General features: G+C 38.0%; 1 protein-coding gene across 2 annotated transcripts in view; it reads right to left on the reverse strand.

The window, feature by feature from the left end:
- The window catches only part of DSC2 (desmocollin 2), a 35,944-nt gene extending 15,139 nt beyond the window's left edge, over positions 1 to 20,805 (reverse strand). For both annotated transcript variants that reach the window (XM_060613511.3, XM_060613512.3), the window contains exons 1-7: positions 20,268 to 20,805; positions 12,458 to 12,542; positions 11,369 to 11,568; positions 10,301 to 10,420; positions 8,966 to 9,121; positions 5,516 to 5,660; positions 4,406 to 4,572 (exon numbers count right to left, since the gene is read on the reverse strand). In XM_060613511.3, coding sequence (XP_060469494.1) covers positions 4,406 to 4,572; positions 5,516 to 5,660; positions 8,966 to 9,121; positions 10,301 to 10,420; positions 11,369 to 11,568; positions 12,458 to 12,542; positions 20,268 to 20,336 — 942 coding nt within the window. In that variant the 5' untranslated portion in view covers positions 20,337 to 20,805. The remainder of the gene's footprint in view (positions 1 to 4,405; positions 4,573 to 5,515; positions 5,661 to 8,965; positions 9,122 to 10,300; positions 10,421 to 11,368; positions 11,569 to 12,457; positions 12,543 to 20,267) is intronic.
- Between the last annotated feature and the right edge of the window lie 555 nt (positions 20,806 to 21,360).

Consider the following 21,360-nt stretch of genomic DNA (forward strand, 5'->3'; position numbering starts at 1 on the left):
TCATAGTTTTCATGTACTAGCAAAAGAATAATTTCCTGACACCCGTATTTTTCTATTAATTTATTAAAATAGAGTAGTTTCTTAAATTTATTTTTATTTATTTAAAGTTGTTATTCATTTATTTTGAGAGGGAGACAGCAAGAGTGAGCAGGAGAGGGGCAGAGAGAGAGAATCCCAAGCAGGTTCCATGCTGTAAGTGCAGAGCCCAATGTGGGGCTCAAACTCATGAACTGTGAGATCATGACCTGAGCCAAAATCAAGAGTTAGACACTTAACCAACTGAGCCACCAGGTGCCACTAGTCTCTCAAATTTAAAGTGCTACTCATAGAATATAGAAGAACTGGTTTTAGTTTTACTCACCAGAAAGAGAAGATATAGCCATAGCACATTTTAAAATTGCCTAGTAGTTAATCAAAATCTTTATCTCTTTTCCAAAGTACATTTTTAAGCTGAAAAATACATACCAGTGACTCTCATACCAGTCTTGTAATAATTAGGTGAGACATCCTCACATAAAAAAGGTAGATTTTAAATATTTACATTTGTAAAAAGATCCAGAACTATAATTTTTTCTCTCTATGGAAAATGGAATCTGGTTCTTAGGGCTTTCTATTCATCAGGGATTGAAGAACGTTCACTTAGAGTTTAAGAAAAATGTGTTTCTTCTCATAATGGTTTCATTTATCTTAAGTACTGAAGCATGAAAGGATTAAAAGCAACTCTAATAATAATGCCTTCTGGATGAACTTTAGAAGTCTTGGGTTCTATTCCTAACTCTAAAGTAACAAATGTAATCTCTCTGGCAGTTGGAAAAGTCATTTAAAACATTTTTTTCATGTTTATTTATTTTTGAGAGACAGAGCATGAGCAGGGAAGGGGCAGAGAGAGACAGGGAGACACAGAATCCGAAACATGTTCCAGGCTCTGAACTGTAAGCACAGAGCCCGACGCAAACCTCGAACTCACGAACGAGCCATGAGGTCATAACCTGAGCCGAAGTCGGACACTCAACCGACTGAGCCACCCAGGCGCCCCTGGAAAAGTCTTTTTAACTAAGTTTTCTCTTCTATAAAATGATAATACTAATACCCTTCTTACATAATTCAACTCTTTTTTTTTTTTTAATTTTTTTTTAACATTTATTTATTTTTTGAGAGACAGAGACAGAGCATGAGCAGGGGAGAGGCAGAGAGAGAGAGACACACACACAGATTTCTGAAGCCAGCTCCAGGCTTTGCGCTGTCAGCACAGAGCCCAACGTGGGGCTTGAACTCACAAACTGCGAGATCATGACCTGAGCCGGAGTCGGATGCTTAACGGACTGAGCCACCCAGATGCCCCTCAACTCTTTTCATAAGACAAAATAATACGTAAAAAACCAGCCTAACCTTCCACCAAGAATGTTTACTCTCCTCTTAATTCCATCACTTCTTGAACTTTCTCGTCTGTGTGTATTGCCTAAAATAAAACTAAAAGTTCTCTATCTCTATGCTTTTTACACATGTAATTTTCCTGATTTACTCTTCTCTCATAATCAATCATATAGATAGAGTTAAAAATACTGGCCTCATTTAAAAACTCATGCTAGTGTACTTGCAGGAGAGAATGCATATTTTGTTTGTAGTGAACTGAGGTTTATTGAAAACAATCAACTGGCTGATAAAGCAAAGGAAGAAATGAAGTTTGGGACCTAAATATTAACTTGTGATATCTTGAGATGGAAGACAAATGTGATGTGTAAAGCGCTTAAGTGGTTGAAGGCAACAGATGAAAGCTGGAATCCTGGCATTAATAAGTGTCTCTAAAACACTCGTGGGTGAAAACACTCCCAGACTCCTTCATTAGTCCTGTGTTTTCAACTGACTTATAGAAGGATCTATTTAAGATTTTATGGTCAAAGAGGATTTAGTTTATAATTTGCTTTTCCTGAGCACACAAATTCCATGAAGAATCTGTATAATTTATAGAGCTGCAGCAGTAATTCACTCATTCATTTATTCTGCAGATTATACTGCTTTCTTCACTGTCACGCACTCACAGTAAAAATAAATGAATTTATAAACAATAAAATAAAATTTTAATAAAATACAATTTCACTAGGGAATGTCTTTGTAGATGCAGTAAAAAAAAGAAGAATTTTACTAAATTTTCTTAAATTTCAACCCATAGTCTAGTGAAGAACGGGGAGATATGCATAAAGCATTTCTTCTACATAACATAGTATGATGTTCTTCTCAAGGGAAGTACCTGTGTGATTGTTTATGAACTGAATTAGCTATTGTGTGGGTTTTTTAAATAAAATACCATTTTTGACATGAAAGACACCGACAGTCATTTAGACTAGTGTTAGAAGACAATTTGTCATACATAAAGTGAATCTGTCACTTCAAGGAAAACAACTATGTTACCAATGATAAATTGGGGTTTTCAAGCAAGAATGAGAATTCCAGAAAGCCTGTATTGACCAATGTGTATCAGTGGAGGTGAGAAGGTGACTTTTTCCTATATGGTATATGAAATGTATCAATATATGGAAGGAGGATCTGCATAACTCAGTGAACCACTATTTTCCAAATGGTCAACACATGATGTTACAAAATCATACATGGGTAAACTATCCACTCACAGTATAAGATAGACAAATGGATTTTAATGTAACAAAGTACAAAACTCATTGATAAGGCACACTGCAAAAAAAAAAAAAACAAAACCCAAAAACTGATGAAATATTTATGAAACCAAACCTGTCAAGTTTTGGTGTAGTATTAAAGAAGAGTAGCCATAATGATCTGAAATAACTATTAAAATACTCCTCTCCTTTCTAACTTCATATCATGTTGGCTTTTCTTTATATACTTTAGCTAAAGCTACATATTATAATAAACCAAATGCAGAAAGAGATATGAGAATCCACCAGTCTTATGCTAAGCCAGGTATTAAAGAGACTTGGAAAAATGCATTATAATGTCAGTCTTCCCAGCAGATTATTTACTGTTTTGGAAAATTATCTTTTATAAAAATGTTATTTATGTTAACATGTAATATATTTATGATTTTTTAAATGGGTACATAAATAAATATCTTAAACTTTTGACAGCTTTAAATACTAACGGAGTAAGTATCAATAAATATAACCCACTAAACAAAAGATCTTGGGAATCCTCAATAACATTTATTCATCCTGAGACCAGAAAATTTAAGGGCCACTGTTCTAATCCATGAGAAAACAAAAGAGGAAGAAGAAATGAATCTGGTACGAAGTTTTCAGGAATCAAAGATATACCTGACAAACAGGTATTTACTATATTTTAAGATTAAGGATTATAAATGTAGTATGTAGGCCAGATAAACTACTATAAGAATTCAGATGAATAGGGGAGCCTATGTGGCTCAGAACATCAAGTGTCCAATTCTTGATTTCAACTCAGGTCATAATCTCACAGTTAGTGAGTTCAAGCCTCGTGTTGGGCTCTGTGCTAATAGCTAGAAGCCTGCTTGGGATTCTGTCTCCCTCTCTCTCTCTGCCCCTTCCCCACCTGCTCTTTATTTCTCTCTCAAAACAAACAAAAATAAACTAAAAAAAAAAAAAAAGAATTCAGATGAATAAATACTTGGTGAACGAAGTAATAGTGAATAACCAAGTGAATGACTCATTAAACTAGGATAGTTGAAGCAGAAATGGACAGAATATAACTAGAAGATAATTTTGGAAGTAACATCAACATGATTTGGAAAGTGATTTGATCAAGGGAGCAAGAGAAGACATCACATACAATTTTGAAGACATGAATCCAAGCTGACAACAGAAAAATTAACAGGAAAAAAGTGTACTAATGTCACCTGAACTCAAAAACATTGGAAGAAGAGCATATTTAGATGTAAAGAAGAGTTCAATTTTATATGTATATTGCATCTTAGGTACCTGTGAAACACCCAAGTAAGGATTTCAAGCAATCAATGGAAAATGGTAAATTAGAGATCAAAGAGATAGAAATTAACTTTTCTTATAATTTATATAAGGGGAAGAACATAGATGAGATGGTTGAAGAAGAGATGACACAGGCAAAAAAAAGAAGCATTGTTATCTGTAAATAACAAATTTCCGAACATTTTCAAAAGTTTCACTTCTCATATTTGGCCTTGTTTGTACTACTATCCTATAATTATGTTTATATTAGGCCAGTCGACCTTGTAAAACATACATTTCAAGAGAGAACAAGTTAGCAGTTCAAAATTAGCAGACTGCGAGGTTAATGATCTCCATCAACACATTTAAAATACTGACTTTTATAAAATTAGATTCACGACATGCTTTTTCAAAAACACATCTACAGGTGCTAGACAGAGATCTACGATTAAATGGCCATGTGATAATCAGGTTTTGTCTGCCAGTATTTATGTTACCTCTCTGTCTAGCTGAGATGATGACGTGGTGATCACGCCTGTCGTCGGATGCATAGAAAACAGCGTGGCTGACGCTGGCAACTGCTCGATGATGGAGTACTTGAGACGCGTGTGCATCGTGTCAGGTTCATCTTTGTCAGTTGCACATACCTGGCCCACGGTCGAGCCTACATGTTGAAAAATCCTCTTCAGTATACAAACCTTTTACATTTTCAACTTTCCCTTTTTTTCACTCCTCTCCATCTACTCAAAAAACTTTTCGACCGCTTAATTATATGTCAGAGTAATAATTCATACATTTGCAGACTTCTATATGAAGTATCGTTTCTTGTAAATATCCCAGCATTCGAACATTTTGGAATTTGGTGACCGTATCGGCATTTACTGTATTTAATGTATAATTTATAAATGTTGACAATGCCCCTCCAATTGCCTTTGTATTTCTAGACTAAAGAATTCCAATTATTCTTTAACCTCTTTCTATTTGTAAGTCTCCACTTAAATGGATCAAATGGTCAAAAATGTGTCCAAAATTCTTGGTTCGGTTAGATCTTTCTAGAAGACTCAAAGATTGCATTCTGACTTCCAGCTGAAATGGTTCATTTTAATATGATTGAGAAAACGCATGATTTTCAATGACCTTTATGATTATGCTCAGAATATTGTCAATCATTTAATCACTATGGAATATCAGTAGATCTCTTCAAGGCTAAGACTTCAATTACTTAGAGACTCCTTTTTAGAGTACATTCTCTTAAAAGTATTTCTTTTATCTCACACAGGAAGGCAAAATAAGATACTGAATAACTTCTCTATTTTTCAGGTACGATGCTTGGCATTCCAGGTGTATAATGTATCATTTAATCTCCATAACAATCTTGCATATCAATAACCCATTTTACAGATAAGAAAACTAAGGTTTGTCAAAATTAGGAAGTTTGCCCAGGGTCACAGCTAGTGAAAGGCAGAGTAAAATTCCACCCACAGAGGTCTGAGTGACAAGTGCCTTGTTCTTGCCAGCAAGATATGCTGCCTCCCAATGGCCACCATGAAACTCAACTTATGAATTAAAACATTAAGTTACCGTATATTGTTAAGGTAGGTACTCACCAACTCTGCAGTTTTCAGGAACTGTAAATATGTAAGTTGTTTCTGTAAAAATTGGGTAGTTATCATTTTCATCCTCAACTCTGATTACCAGGGGCAGTGGAAGTTCTGGAGTATATCCATCTGGAGTTGTGGCAAAGGCAATCAGCTGTGAGGAGTAAAATAAGAAAAAAAGCAAAATTAAAATATGGTTTACACTTGCTTTGGCTTTAGTTTGGAAACTGTGTGGCATTGCAGTGTGAATTTTGCCATTTGTTATTGTTTTGGGATGTGGACATGACCTTACTGCCATAAGAGGTGGTTAATCCCGTGGTATACTACAGCATTTTATGTTTATCTAATATAATAACATAGATAATTTTGGTTTCTTCACTAGTGCTGCACATTTTTCATGAGTGTAATGGCTTTTATCATTATTTCCCAGAACAGTCTTGAAGATTGTTTTGTGGCTTTTTCTTATTTTATTTTGTTTTTTAAGTGTTTTTTTTTTTTTAATTTTAATCCCAGTTGTTAACATACAGTGTTATATTAGTTTCAGGTGTACAATATGGTGATTCAGCAATTCTATAAATTACTCAGTGCTCATCGTGATAAATGTACTCTTTAATCGCCAATCCCTATTTCACCCATCTCCCCGCTCCTCCCTCGCTCTGGTAACTAGCAGTTTGTTCTCTACAGTTACCAGTCTGTTTCTTGGACTATCTCTCTTTTTTTTCCTTTGTTCTTTTGTTTTGTTTATTAAATTCCACAGATGAATGAGATCATATGGTATTTGTCTTTCTCTGACTGACTTACTTTGCTTAGCTAGCTTAGCTTACTTAGCTTACTTAGTACTTGCTAGCTCCGTCCTTGTCATTGCAAATGGCAAGATTTCATTCTTTTTTATGGCTGAATAATATCCCATTGTATATATCACTCTTCTTTATCCATTCAGTGGCTACTTGGGCTGCTTCCACAAATTTGGGCATTGTAAATAATGCTGCCATAAACATAGGGGTGCTTGTATACCTTTAAATTAGTGCTTTTGTATTTGGGGGGTAAATGCCAAGTAATACAATCACTGGATTGTGTGGTAGTTTTATTTTTAACTTTTTGAGGAACCCAACAGTGGCCACACAAGTTTGCATTCCCATCAACAGTGCCAGAGGATTCCCCTTTCTCCACATCTTTGCCAACACTTGCTTTTTCTCGGGTTTTGATTTTAGCTATTCTGCCAGGTGTGAGGTGATATATCATTGTGGTTTTGATATGCATTTCCCTGCTGATGAGCGATGTTGAGCATCCTTTCATGTGTCTGTTGGCCATCTGGATGTCTTCTTTGGAGAAATGTCTGTTCATGTTTTCTGCCCATTTTTTTAATGGAGTTATTTGTATTTTGGGTGTTGTTTTATAAGTTCTTTATACATTTTGGATACTAACCCTTTATCAGATATGTCATTTGAAAATATCTTCCCCCATTCGGTAGGTTGCCTTTTAGTTTTGTGGATTATTTCCTTTGCTGTGCAGAAGCTTTTTATTTTGATGTGGTTCCAATAGTTTATTTTTGCTTTATTTCCCTTGCGTCAGGAGACATATCTAGAAAAAAGTTGCTATGGCTGATATAAGAGAAATTACTGCCTGTGCTCCCTTCTAGGATTATTATGGTTTCAGATCTCACATTTCAGTCTTTAATCCATTTTGAATTTATTTTTGTGTATGGTATAAGAAAGTGGTTCAGTTTCATTCTTTTGCGTGTTGCTGTCCAGTTTTCCCAACACCATTTGTTGAGAAGACTGTCTTTTTCCCTTGGATATTCATTCTTTCTTTGTCAAAGATTAACTGACCATAAAATTGTGGGTCTATTTCTGGGTTTTCTGCCCTGTTCCATTGATCTATGTGTCTTTTTTTTTTTTTTTTAATGCCAGTACCATACTGTTTTGATTAGTACAGCTTTGTAATACAACTTGGAGTTTGAAACTGTCATGCCTCCAGCTTTGTTTTTCTTTTTTAAGACTGCTTTGGCTATTCAGGGTCTTTTGTGGTTCTATACAAATTTTAATATTGTTTGTTCTAGCTCTGTGAAAAATGCTGTTGGTATTTTTTTTTTTTTCAACGTTTTTTTTTGTTTTGTTTTTTTTTTGTTTTTTTTTTTTTTATTTTTGGGACAGAGAGAGACAGAGCATGAACGGGGGAGGGGCAGAGAGAGAGGGAGACACAGAATCGGAAACAGGCTCCAGGCTCCGAGCCATCAGCCCAGAGCCTGACGCGGGGCTCGAACTCACGGACCGCGAGATCGTGACCTGGCTGAAGTCGGACGCTTAACCGACTGCGCCACCCAGGCGCCCCTGCTGTTGGTATTTTGATACGGATTGCATTAAATCTATAGATTGCTTTGCACAGTATAGATATTTTAATAATGTTTGTTCTTCCGACCTACGAGCCTAGAATATCTTTCCATTTCTCTATTATTTTGTTTTGTTTGAAAGTTTTAGGTGCACGGATTTTAATTATAACTTTCTGGATCTTCATTAACTTTGGTTTCTTAGGACTCCAAATTCCCCAGGTGCTGTTAACTAGAATATTATCTTATATTCTACTAATTAGGATTTTAGTTATATTTGGTAGTTATATTTAGATTTTTAAGTTACAAATTTTTAAATTTAAAAAAGGAAAGTCAGAAATAAAGCAAATGCATGGCTATACATTGTGTGTGGAATACAATTTATTTCTTTTACTTTTATAATATGAATTCTAATTCCAAGTTTTCTCATAACAGCTTTCAGAAAAAGCAGAACATCACAGATACTTAGGAGGTCATGTTGTAGCAATTCTAAACATAAATATTTAATTCTAAGTTTGCAAGTCTATTCACTTAATTTGGTCTACTGATGAATAAGTAATTCCTCCAAAGTAGACGTAAAATAATTAAAACTGAGTTAAGCAAAATGACCAGGTCCTGTTGGTAAATCAATACAACATTAGGTTAAATTCTCCCATATTAATGCTCATGCCACCATGGGAAGTTAACCAGATGATGAAAGACTGGATAATCTTGATTAAGCACTGTCCACACTCCTCACCTATTCACCACAAGTTAACCTTCTCTCGTTGCAAAAATACTGACGTCTAACTTGCAAAGTTCACTGACCTCCCATGATATCTCTCTGTACCCTAAAGAGGTTCACAGACCTTTTATGCCAACTGAATCACTGTTTTTCAGAGTGGTATTCCCTTTTTCTTTTGAAAAAAAAAAAAAAGAAGAAGAAAAGTAAAACTATCATGCCAAGACCCAATCTAAGAATCTAATGCTCTTTATTCTATAAATTTTTTTTTGTTTCAAGTCTCTGCTATTGGATGTCGCCAGAGCCTAGATGACAAACTCAGAGAACAGAAGAGGGTAAATGAATTGAGAATGAGAGATAAAGCAGCCAAGCTTAATAATTACTAATACAATATGTAATCTTCAGACTTTACCTCAAAAGATTCATACTGCTCCCGATCCACAGGACGAGTACAAAACAGGTTTCCAGTATCTCTCTCTACATAAAATAAATTTATAGGTTCTCGGTCTACCCCAGGTCCTCTGATGGAATAGAATATAGTGTAGTTTTGTGCGGTGTCAGATTGAATCTAGAAAGTAGATATTATATATATAAGAGACAAATTTTTATTTCAGCAAAACTTTCATCTATACATTCATGCAATCATGTTGCCATTTTTATTGCAATAAGTAATTACCCTCTTTAATTCATTATCATGTACAAATAAAAAAACAGGTAATAGAATAAGGAAACCTAATAACAGAAATTACAAGAGCAAGGCATGAGAAGAAAAATATAGTAGTATCTTAGATTTCCAGAATACCTGAGGACTACTTTAAAGGCTAAATGGTACCTATGTGGACCAAACATTTAAGACTGTAACTGTCTGAGAAAACAAAGTATTCTGAGCATGAAAAATTACCCTTTTGTCAATTTTTTAAGCGTGAATTGTTATTATATGCAACACAGGATTTGAGACTCTAGGTTTAAAGTTACTGTGAGCAGGGCAAAAACACGGAAAATGCTTTCCTTAATTAGTTTTCATTATTTGTCAACATCTTTTTTATTATAGGAGCTGAAGAGAAAGAGTGGCAGGAATGGGTGAGAAGAGAAGTGATGTAATATCCTGGCATGTATGATATTCTGGTACTTGATCCAAAAAGCAAATTTTTTCCCAAGTTGTTTTGATACTCTTAGTAAGATCTTGACTGTATATCAGGATGACTAACATAATTATTTTTAAATGATTTCTTTCTCGACTTTAATATGTTCTTCTTTCAGCTGTATTAAATTTGTTGGTGGGATATAAAAAGTTATAAAGAGACAGAAAACGTGGATATAGTCTGATCTAAGTAGTGGACTTGGGGATAAACAATTAACAAGGAGGATGTATGTGTCTTTTCCCCTTCGTGGCATTTGTCTTCTTGTCAGTAATTTTATCTTCTTTAATGGAAGATGTTTTGGGGTTTCTAGACTACACTCTGTGATACCCTTACTAACATGAAAATTCATTAAGGAACCATGTGTTTGAGAGTGCTAGATGAGTTTCACAATTTCATAAAAAGGCTATGCATGACTAAAACTGCAAAAAAATGCATGACGGTGTAAAGATATATGTTTATACCCATATATTAAAACATACAATACACATCCTCATTCACTCATATATTCATATGCAACTGTTTTTGAAATAACTGCATACTCATTAGCCAAATTAAAAAAAAATGGAAGCCATAGACTTTCACAGTGAAAGGAAAGTAAATTGTACCTGTTGAAGAAAAAGTGGGAAAGGACCCAAAGAATTCTCTTGCATTGAACAAGGAATAGGAGCCCATCTTCTCTTGGCACGTCTTAGAACTTTCTCTCTAGAATGCCTCTTCTTCAGTATCTACATTTAGAAGACAGGAAAAAAATAATAAAGCCAATGAATAATATACTCTCAAACATTGGAACTCTGACACATCTCCTTTCATGGGGAGCTGGGAAGGTGTAAGGCCATGGTAGTGCTTCAAAACCAAACTAAATGTCAACACAGCCAAAAGATAACAAAGAAATCATGGTCCTAACTGTTATCACATCAATCCTCTTGAGGAAATAACTTGGTGAGAATATGGAAGAAAGAGAGATGGAACTGGAAGCCCAGAAACAAAATTACAAAGACAAAAATAAAATTGACTACGTTACCGTTGCCATATTGCCATGCAAAACGATGGGAGGAGAGAGATGCAAGGAAAATGAATGAAGTGAGTGATCTCCTAAATCTAGCATATGTACCTTCCACTCACCAGCAACTAGGAAGAGCCAGGGACCAACAGAGAGATCTGTGTCAGAAGGAGGAGAGAACAGTGGTGATAACTCTCAAACCGCTGCAGTGAATAATGGCCAGTGGCTGAACAGAAGTCATTTGGATCTTTGGTGTCATAATACAATAAGTTCGTATGAGGTCTGAACCTCAACCTAACACAGTCATCTACTTTTTAAGACTACAAATTATGCTAAGATACATAAGACCTCCAGAAACAGAGTTTTAAAACTTGTTTTGGAAATGGACTCTACAAGAAAGATCAAGATAGGCTTCTCTGTGTCTGATTTCAACTTCTCATGCTGCAGTAGCCCAATTTCTCCTTTTATGTCCCAAATAAAAAGTAATTATAACCTGGAATAACTGATATGGCAAAACCCGTTTCTGCCACTTGAACACTGTTAAGTTGTATGATGGTTTTCATTTTTCATCAAGCAAAACCATCCCACATTGCTTCTGATTCCACATCTTCCCTGGTAATGTTACACCTGCAGAAACCAATTCATTATGCTGCATGTTTAGAGTTTGGTATACCTTTGTTTGATGCTGTAAAAGGACAAGTATTTTCTCTTCCTCTTGGTTGTCAGTGTTGGAAAGTAATATGGTAAACTTCCTCTCCTCTGAGGACAAAACAATAGCATTTGTCGTATAGACTGAACCATCTTCTAAAATTTGGAAGTCAGGATCGCTTGAATGAATTAGATTTGCAGATTGAAAGCACTCCTTCAGGTTAACTGTGGAAAATATACAGAACAATCATTTGTAAGGTAAAACAAAATAATACATAGGTTTAACAGTAATCTATGCTTTGGGGGGCGGGAAGCCAAACACTTAAAATTAATTACACTGACACTTATAAATGTTGCATTTTTAAAAGTACATATGAAACCATATGGTGAATTAAGTTGTGCATAAACACAGATATCACTTCTAATACCTACTTTATATCCTTCTAAAAAAGAGACATTTGTCCTGAAATAAGGGCATGTGAGTTCTAATGTTTGAATATGTAAACCAACACACAAAAAAGTTTTTCTTTATTAACTGAAATTAGCTATAGAGTAACACATGAGAGAACTGAACTTAAACAGAATCTAGAGAATTAGTCGGCAGCTATTAGATTAAAATATTTCTTAACTCTTTGAATCTATTGTTAAAGAGTCATGATATTCTGTGTTCTCACTGGTCTGCTCCTTCCTTGCACATTTGAGTTATGTGAAAAAAATTAATTGACAAAAAAAATATGTGGAAATAAGTATCAGTAAGATGCCAAAACATTTGAGGATTAAAATCCAAAAACAATACCTTTAAACTCAAGAAACAGTTCCAATGCTATTTCTCAATTTCACAGAAGTATATTATAACATATGCCATACCTTTCATCTAGGATAAATATTAATAATTATTACTCAAACTAAACCTTTTTATCTACTCATATCATCATGTTTGTCACGAAAGGACAATATCTCTTTTATTGGAATGACACCATATGTACATATGTATTACAGATGATAAAATATCATTTTAACCATTAATTCCAATACAGTTACCCTTCTAAAAATTACACTAATTTTACAAGATCGTACCAAATTAGGATTTATTCACATTTTTGCAGTTTCTTACCTCTACCAACAAATTTTCCAGCATCTAGTTTGGAGGGAACATGTAGCGTGACTTTTTTGCAGGCATCACAGGCAAATGTTAAGATCTAAAATACCAAATCAATATTACACGTTAAAGAAAGATCCTTTTAATGTGTACATAGTTTATATAAATTATAAATTGGTATAATTATAAATTAGTTTATACAACTTGCAAAATAAAATTTAAAAACATACACTGCAGTAAAATCAGAACAAAATTGTATGGAGAAGAAGAATAAAACAATAGACCAAGAGTCATAGCTCCCTCCTTCACAAAGCATATAAAGTCTAATAATTCCTTACCCTCTCGGGCTTTTTTTCCTATTCTGCAAAAGAAGTTAATAGTAAGTTCACTGATTAATTTAGTGAGTAATCGAGGAATTAATGGCAACCAATGTGAGACAGCACTAAAAACTTAGGAAGGCAGCACAGGTATGTGATTAGGAAAGAGAGAAAAAAAAAAATTACAGAGCCAGCAAAGTATTTCAGTTAATTGTCAATTGCACATGAGCTACGATATCAAATCAATAATACCCTAAACAAAAACCCAATGCTTTAAAATTTTTTTAATGTTTATTTATTTTTGAGAGAGAGAGAGACAAACAGAGTGCGAGTAGGGGAGGGCCAGAGAGAGAGGGAGACACAGAACCAAAAGCAGGCTCCAGGTTCCGAGCTGTCAGCACAGAGTCCAAAGCGGGGCTTGAATCCACGAACTGCGAGATCATGACCTGGGCCAAAGTCGGACACTTAGCTGACTGAGCCACCCAGGAGCCCCTGAAAACCCAATGCTTTAAAGAGAAGCATCAACTCATTTTCATGGAGCAACGTGGAGATGATTTATCTATGACCTCACACAAACAAGCACATAACTTTGAAATACGTATTTATGTTGAAGGCACATCTTCTCATAAATGACCAATAAGGTCATTTTACAAAATATATCACTTAAGATTTTTGAAATGAGTTAGTGATTTATGGTAACCATTTCCAATACAATATATATTTGAACCCACTGAAATTTAATTCTGTTCTAAAACTTTATAACACACACTTCTGAAAGATTCACAATTTTTTCTACAATTTTGCAAAGCTTTTGACAAAATCAAGACTGCTGACGAGCACTGACACTGTACTTACAAAGGCTATAAACATAAATGAAAATAATCAAAATCTGGATTCAAATGTTTATTTCTAATATACATTTTTATTTCCACTACATATGCCAAGACAGATTTAATTATCCAACTCAAATTATATAGGGAGGATTAGGCAAGGCTAGGATTACATTTCATTTGGAAATTAAGGATGGATTGGAAATTAAAAGATGAGAAGAATGTTCAGTGGCCACATCCTCTAGAGAGAACAGGAGTGGAATGAGAAAGTGAAGAGTCCAGCTCAGGGTGGTTGAAAGCATGCTTCTACTTATTCTTTCAACCAATTTTTACAGGTTGCTTACTAGGTGTTAGGCAGTGTTCAGCAAGGAACAATGCAAAGTCTTTGACCCCATGGAGATTATCTTATAATGAGAGACAAAAAAATAAATACACAAAGGTCATATAATGCCAAAGTCACAATGCAAAAAGGTCGCATAATGCCAAGAGATAAATGTTGTGAGAAAAATAAAGCAGAGGGAAAAGGTGACAAAGGGAAGACCAGAAGCCTGAATGAAATGAGGAAGCAAACCAGTTCATCAACTGGGGAAGAGTCTTCCAGGTGGAGAAAAAAACAGAACAAAACCCTGGGAAAGGATTTTGCCTGGTGTACAAGAGGAACAAAATGGTGCTCATGGTAATATAGCACAGTGAGGGAAGAGTGATACCATAGGCATTGAAGAGACAATCATGGGTAGATCACATAGAGTCTCAAAGTAGAAGTCTAAAACTTCTCGACTTTATTCTGAGTGCAAAGAGAAGCACCCATAGGTTTAGAAACTGTGGGGAGGGGCGCCTGGGTGGCTCAGTTGGTTAAGTGTCTGACTTCGGCTCAGGTCATGATCACACGGTTCGTGAGTTCGAGCCCAGCGTCGGGCTCTGTACTGACAGCTCAGACCCTCAAGCCTGCTTCGGATTCTGTGTCTCCCTCTCTCTCTGCCTTTCCGGGGCTCACATTCTCTCAATCTCTCAAAAGCTAACAAATATTTTAGAAAATTAAAAAAAGAAGAAGAAGCAGTTGTGGAGTAGCATCAGGTGGCGAGCATTTACATAGACTCATTCTGGTGGCCCTGTGAGAACAGACTGTAGAGCAGCAAGAGTGGAAACAAGGACACCAGTTGGGAGGTTCCAGTAGAAATCCAAGAGAGGGAGGATGGTGACTTGGACTAAAGTAAGAACAGCAGAGAAGATGAGATACGGCTAGATTAAGACAATACTCTAGGGAACAGTATTCATCCATTCATTCATGCATTTAACCAATATTTACCTAATGTCTTCTATGTACCAGACACAGAGCAGTAAACATGATCCTCGTGAAACATTCAGTTCAAGGGTAAGACACAGTCATAATTTCAATAAAGGAGGATAAATGCTCTGCTAGGGAGGTACAGTTGCTATACGATGGCCTTGTGTGAAAGCCAGGCGAGGTCACCTAAAGAGTGGCTGTACGTGAGCCATGTCAAGAGGAGGCAGAGCTTATATGTCCCAAGCACAGAAACAAGCATATGTGAAACCCAGAGATGACACAGATCTGAAAACAAAATCTTGAAAGGCTGATGCTACAAGAGGGGCAAAGTTTAAACTGGATTCACAGAAGTAGGTTTGGGATAGATTCTGAACAGTGTTAACAACATATGTAGATCTTTTTTTCCTAAAGATAATAAGAAACCAAATGTTTGTTTTAAGCAGATAAATTACATAAGCAGCTTCCTATTGGAATAAGGTGAGTCTGAGCAGTGTGGAGAATGGATCAGGGAAATGATTTTCATTTCCAATAATGGCAGCTAGGTCATTCAGGAAGGAGAAAAAAAAAACAAAAAAACAACCTACATGCTCAAACTAAAAATGATGGATACATTTAAAAAAAAAATTTTTTTTAATCTTTATTTATTTTTGAGAGAAAGAAAGAGCATGAGCAGGGGAGGAACACAGAGAGGAGACACAGAATCTGAGGCAGGCTCCAGGCCCTGAGCTGTCAGCACATAACCCGACGCGGGGCTCGAACCCACAAACTTCGAGATTGTGACCTGAGCTGAAGTCGGATGCTCAACCGACTGAGCCACCCAGGTGCCCCAAGAAATTATTTTCAAAAGCAATAAAAAGTTAGAATGCCAAGGTGTAAACTTAACAAGAAAGATATAAAGTCTATTTGAGAAAAATCTGAAAACATTTCTGAAAGACACAAAAGTAGACTCACACAAAAAGAAAGTATTTTAGATAGAAAAAAATCAACATAAATATATCAATTTTCACTAAGTTAAATTATAAATTTCATGATCCCAATATAAACCTTAACAGTATTTTTTTTTTTTCTGGAACTAGACAAGCTGATTTAAAAAGTCTTAAGTAAAGGGGCGCCTGAGTGGCTCAGTCGGTTTAGCGGCCGACTTTGGCTCGGGTCATGATCTCGCGGTCCATGAGTTTGAGCCCCGCGTCAGGCTCTGTGCTGACAGTTCAGAGCCTGGAGCCTGTTTCAGATTCTGTGTCTCCCTCTCTCTGACCCTCCCCTGTTCATACTCTGTCTCTCCCTGTCTCAAAAATAAATAAATGTTAAAAAATTAAAAAAAAAAAAAAAGTCTTAAGTAAAAATAAATAATTAAGAAAAGACAGGAAAATTATGAAAAAGAAAAGCAATGAAAGGATATTAGCCCTAGCAGATATTTAAAATTCTATGAAGTTTCAATAATTAAAACCGCAATATTGCATATGAATAGACAGAAACATATTAGATGCATACAAATCGGAAAGGAAAAAGTAAAAGTTTCTATTCGTGTTTTTTGTAACTCTATACAGTCCATAAATGTTGTAACTTTGTTACACTCACCAATAATTTATGAGAGTTCTTATTTCTCCACATTCTTGCCTACCCTGTATTGTCAAACTTTTGGATGCTTGCCAAATGGGATTGCCATGTCAATGAAATTTAAATTCATCTTTTCTTATTATGAGCGAGGGTGAAATATTTTTATGGGCCATTTTTATTACTTTATGGGAGTTTTTCATGTCCATGTTCATGTTGGACTACTTGATTTATAAGAGCTCTTTATATATTAGTAGATTAGTCTTTTAAAATATGATCTGCAAAAATTTTTTTTACAATTTATGAGCTATCTTTGACTTTGCTTATAATGTTTTTGTTTGGTTCAGTTTTTTTGCCACGGACAAGTGTTTATGTATGTGTGTCTTAATATAATTGATTTATATTATTTATAACATTTATAATATATTTATGTTAATGATTATAATTGAATATAATTGGTTTTCTCAATATTAATAAATGGCTTTTGAAATTTAAGCCATGTGAAACATAGAAAGTCTTCTTAACCCAAAATTTATTTTTTTTTTAATTTTTTAACATTTATTTATTTTTGAGACAGAGAGAGACAGAGCATGAACGGGGTTGGGGCAGAGAGAGAGGGAGACACAGAATCGGAAGCAGGCTCCAGGCTCTGAGCCATCAGCCCAGAGCCCTACATGGGGCTCGAACTCACAGACTGCGAGATCATGACCTGAGCTGAAGTCGGACGCTCAACCGACTGAGCCACCCAGGCGCCCCCTTAACCCCAAATTTAAATAGGAATTCACGATGTTTTCTTCTAATATCTGTATTGTATCATATGGTACATTTAAATCTTTCATCTGTTTGGACTTTTCTGTGGTGTTCTCCATGAGGTATGGGTTCAACTTTACCTTTTGCCAAATGACTGCCTGATCAAGTAGTCTCATACTATATATACATAGTATAATATAACAGAGTATAGTATGACATGCTATATAATATATAATATAGCATACTGTACATACTATAGTACTATACTATAATACTATAGTATTGTACATATATACATATATACACATGTACAATTCTATATATATATTATATATATATATATATATATATATATATATATATATATCCTCAATGGTGGGATGTGCTATCCATCATAAAATTTCTTTCTGTCTAGTGACTATACAACCTTTATGGGGGTGAGAAGAAGCTGGTAATATATACCAAAAGAATACAGTCATCTATACTTTTGTCTGGCCATCCCATTTCTGGTAATCTATTCTATGCACATACCTGCCAATACATGAAATGACATATGCAGACAAGTTATTCACTGTGACATTATTTATAATAGCAAAAAGTAATAGCAGGAGTGTTGGAGAGAAGCAGAGATATCCATAAGATATTTCTGAAGATAGACTTAACGGGAGTTAATGATGGATTTGGGCAGGGGAACAGTGAAGAGGGAAAAACAGCTTCCAGACTTCCTACCTGAGCAATAAGGTGTATAGCAGTGTCATTCACTGAAATACATGACACGAGAAGAAAAGCAACATTGTCTGAGAAGATAATAAATGCTGTGTCATACATCATACTGGGGAGATATAAAGACTTACTGTTCAATGAAGACATCCCAACTAACAAAATAAATTTAGTACAAGTAGACACCTGTGTATTTCACAGACAGGACCTGTAATAAGGAGCATGATTATGAGTGGTCAGGAAGGTCAAAAGAAAAAAGGAGTGAATTTCAATAAAGACACAATCAAGGTGGAATTGTATAAGGAATGGTTTATATTTAGCAGTGGGGATCCCTTATGACCTCAGAGATAAAGCAGCCTCGTTAGGTGTTTAGGTAGAAACCAGAGTTCGAGTGATTAAGACTTGTGCAAGGTGAGGCAATATTAGGAAGTGGAGAGAAGCTGATGTTTAGAATGGTGAAGGATTAGTTGGGTACAGAACAGGAGGAAATGTAAAGGGTGTTCCCCCAGTGAAGAGGAATTACTCCTTCTTATTTAATAATATCTTCTACTCAGATACTCTTTGCACATCTATCACACTTGAGGCTCACCACCACAAGAACCATCTGAAGCAGGCAGGACTTTGTACAGACACATGCATATGAGCATCAGATGACGCCTTCCAGCTAGAATGCAGCAGGATGAGGGGTGCGTCAGAGCCAGCACTTTTTTTCCTATCTACCCCACTTCCGGCTTATCCAGCTTTGAAACTAAGAAAAGCCAAGGAATGAGGATTATTCACCTTTAATTTATTCAGTTTATCGACGTTCTTCTAGAAAGGATCTGAGATCACACAGAGAAAGTCTTGCGTGTAAGCATATGTAAAGCAATGCTATTTATTGCCCAGGCCTATTATCATCCATGCTTAATCACCCTTTTTCCTTCAAAGAAAATGGCCAGTGGTTTAAAAAGTGGCAACTTTATTAGGGATCTAACCGAAAGTATTTCTTTGTCATCAACTATATATTTTGCAACCGTTATTTATTCCATTCTTGGTTTTCTCAACAGTAAAATATTAACTGCTGTGCACCTGGCCCTTTCTATGATACTAATGTGCCCTAGGAATTTAATTAAGGGTTTTAAAGTCCATAGAATTCCTAGGGAAAGACATTGTAATGATAGTACAACTACAATTTCACGACCTAAAATTTTAAGGAATTCACTGCAAGCTAAGAGCGACTGAGAAGCGAAATTATCCTAAAACTTCAGCCCCCCAGTTCCAGCACTCCCAGAATAAATCTTCCTGGTGTCTGTTCTCCAGGTTTGTCCCCTTGTCCTTCAGAGGACTTGAGATCCAATGCCTGGGGCTCAACGTGAAACGACACTACCGAGTTGAGTACTCTTTGGCACCTGGTCTATTTAATGTTTCTCCTCGTAGAGGATTTAGGAACCCAATCGGGGAAACCTCTGATCCCAAACTCTCCCAGAGGCTGTCCACTCGCACCAAATTCCTGAAGCATCTGCCACCCATCCCCCTCGCCCCCCCCCCCTCCCGCCGGCGTGTGATCCCAGTCTTTTCTGCCTGGGAGGGGTACTGCCCCTCCCCAAATAAGGCCACCCCCTTTCGCTCCCAGGGTTAGGTGGGTGGGGTCGTTGCTACAGTTCTTTAAAGTGGGAAAGAAGTTAGAGCGAGAGAACACAGGAGCAGAGCAATCCAGATGCCTCTGGGGAAAGAGATCCGGACGAATATTTCCCTAAAGACTAAGGGGCCGGCAACCGCACTCGGAGACACGCAATGGGAACTAATACAAAGGGTCTCCTAAGGCCCGCCCATCTACCGTTTCCGGGTGCAGAGGGTCGAGACCACTCCCCTACTCTCTCTCCCGATTCCCCCCACCCGCTCCCCCAACACACACACGCTCAAAGAGACTCAGAGCAACCCCCGCAAAGGAGCGCACTCTGTGACCCAAGGGGCTCGCACTTTCCGTCCGGTCCGCCCAGCGCTCGCCCCAGCCGTGGCCGGAACCGGGCACCGGGGCAGAAGTGGACTGTACCTTCCCGGGGAATTGCAGAGACCGGGAGGAGCAGCGCTCCCCGCTCGTACCCAGAGGCCACGGTTTTGGAAAGGCGTTTGCAGCTCACGCCTGCGTCTCTCTCTGCCTGCGCTGAGTACATCTACCGCCAACACTACTCCTCCCCTTGGGGATCGCGGCGCCCAGGTCGCCAGCCTCTTTCTGGCAACCTTCCCCTATTCCAACAGCTCCATTTGTTCAACCAGCCGGCGCCCCATTAACCCCCGCTTTGCCCGCCACCCCCAAGCACCGCTGCTTCCAGCGCTCCCCCATCGGGAGGAGCCCCCTCGCGGGAGCCGGCAGCCGAGCGGCCACTCACCGTGAGGGTCAGCAGCAGTTGCCGGCAGAGGGCTCCGCTCCGGGAGCGAGTGGGGCGGTCTGACGCCATGGGAGTACTCGGGGACAGGTCACCCGCGCTGCACCGGGAGGCCGGGGCGAGCGGGCTCGGCGGGGCCAAAGGCCGCGGCGAGAGTCAGGCAGGGCCCGCCGCGCAGGAGGAGTGCGAGGCACAGGAGGAGGTGGCGCGCGGGGAGAGGCGCTTTCCTTTCTGGCTTTGGGTGAAGCGCCTGCCTCGCACCCAAGGGGCTTTTCCTCTGGCCCAGGGTGGGGCTCCAGGCGCGTCCGAAAGACACCGATCGGCTCCTCCTTGGGATTTTCTTAAGTCTTCATTTCTTTAAGAGCGCAACAGGTGGGAACTCCCTCTCGCCGCCACCCTTTTACCTGCGCTAGGTGTTTCTCAGCAGCGGACGCCACCTATATGCCCCATGCGCCCCCCCCGCGCCGGTGGCCGCCTGGAGGATTAGCAGCTGGCCCTGCCCAGCAGAAGCCCTGACTGTACAAAGACTCACTCCCCGGGCGCGCCGGGCCGCGGGAAGGGGGCGCGGACCTGGGCGCGCTCCCGCGCCCCGACTCCGCCCCGCGCGCTGCCTGCTCCGCCAGCTGTTGGGAAGTCAGTCACAGACCCGCAGACACCGAAGAGCTGGAGCCCCGGATTTTATGCGAACGGCTGCCTAAGTCGTACAGAGAGTTGATTCGGTGGCCTCTGCCGGAGTAAATTTACTGCAGACATCCAAGTGCAGTTCAGACAGGGTTTTCATCTGTGGCACACCTTTCTTGGGGGGTCTTATTTTTGTTTTTAGAAATTCCATACCCAATATGGCAGTGATGCAACAAAATTACCAGAAGTTAAAGACGTTAATTGATTAATTAATTAAGGGAATCCAGTTTACAAAATAATAATAACAATAACAAAATCAAGGGTAAGTTACACAGAAAACGGATCTCTTGAGGCCCTAGATGCTGACTAAATGTGAGCCCCTGCTGTTCTCCAAGACCCTCCCTTGTCCCAAATTAAAGCCATCCACCGACCTTCTTATAACTGATCTCCTAAAGCAGACTCCTGGACATCTACT

Source organism: Panthera onca, chromosome D3, assembly GCF_046562875.1.
Source record: "Panthera onca isolate mPanOnc1 chromosome D3, mPanOnc1 haplotype 2, whole genome shotgun sequence".
Taxonomy (NCBI): Eukaryota; Metazoa; Chordata; class Mammalia; order Carnivora; family Felidae; genus Panthera; species Panthera onca.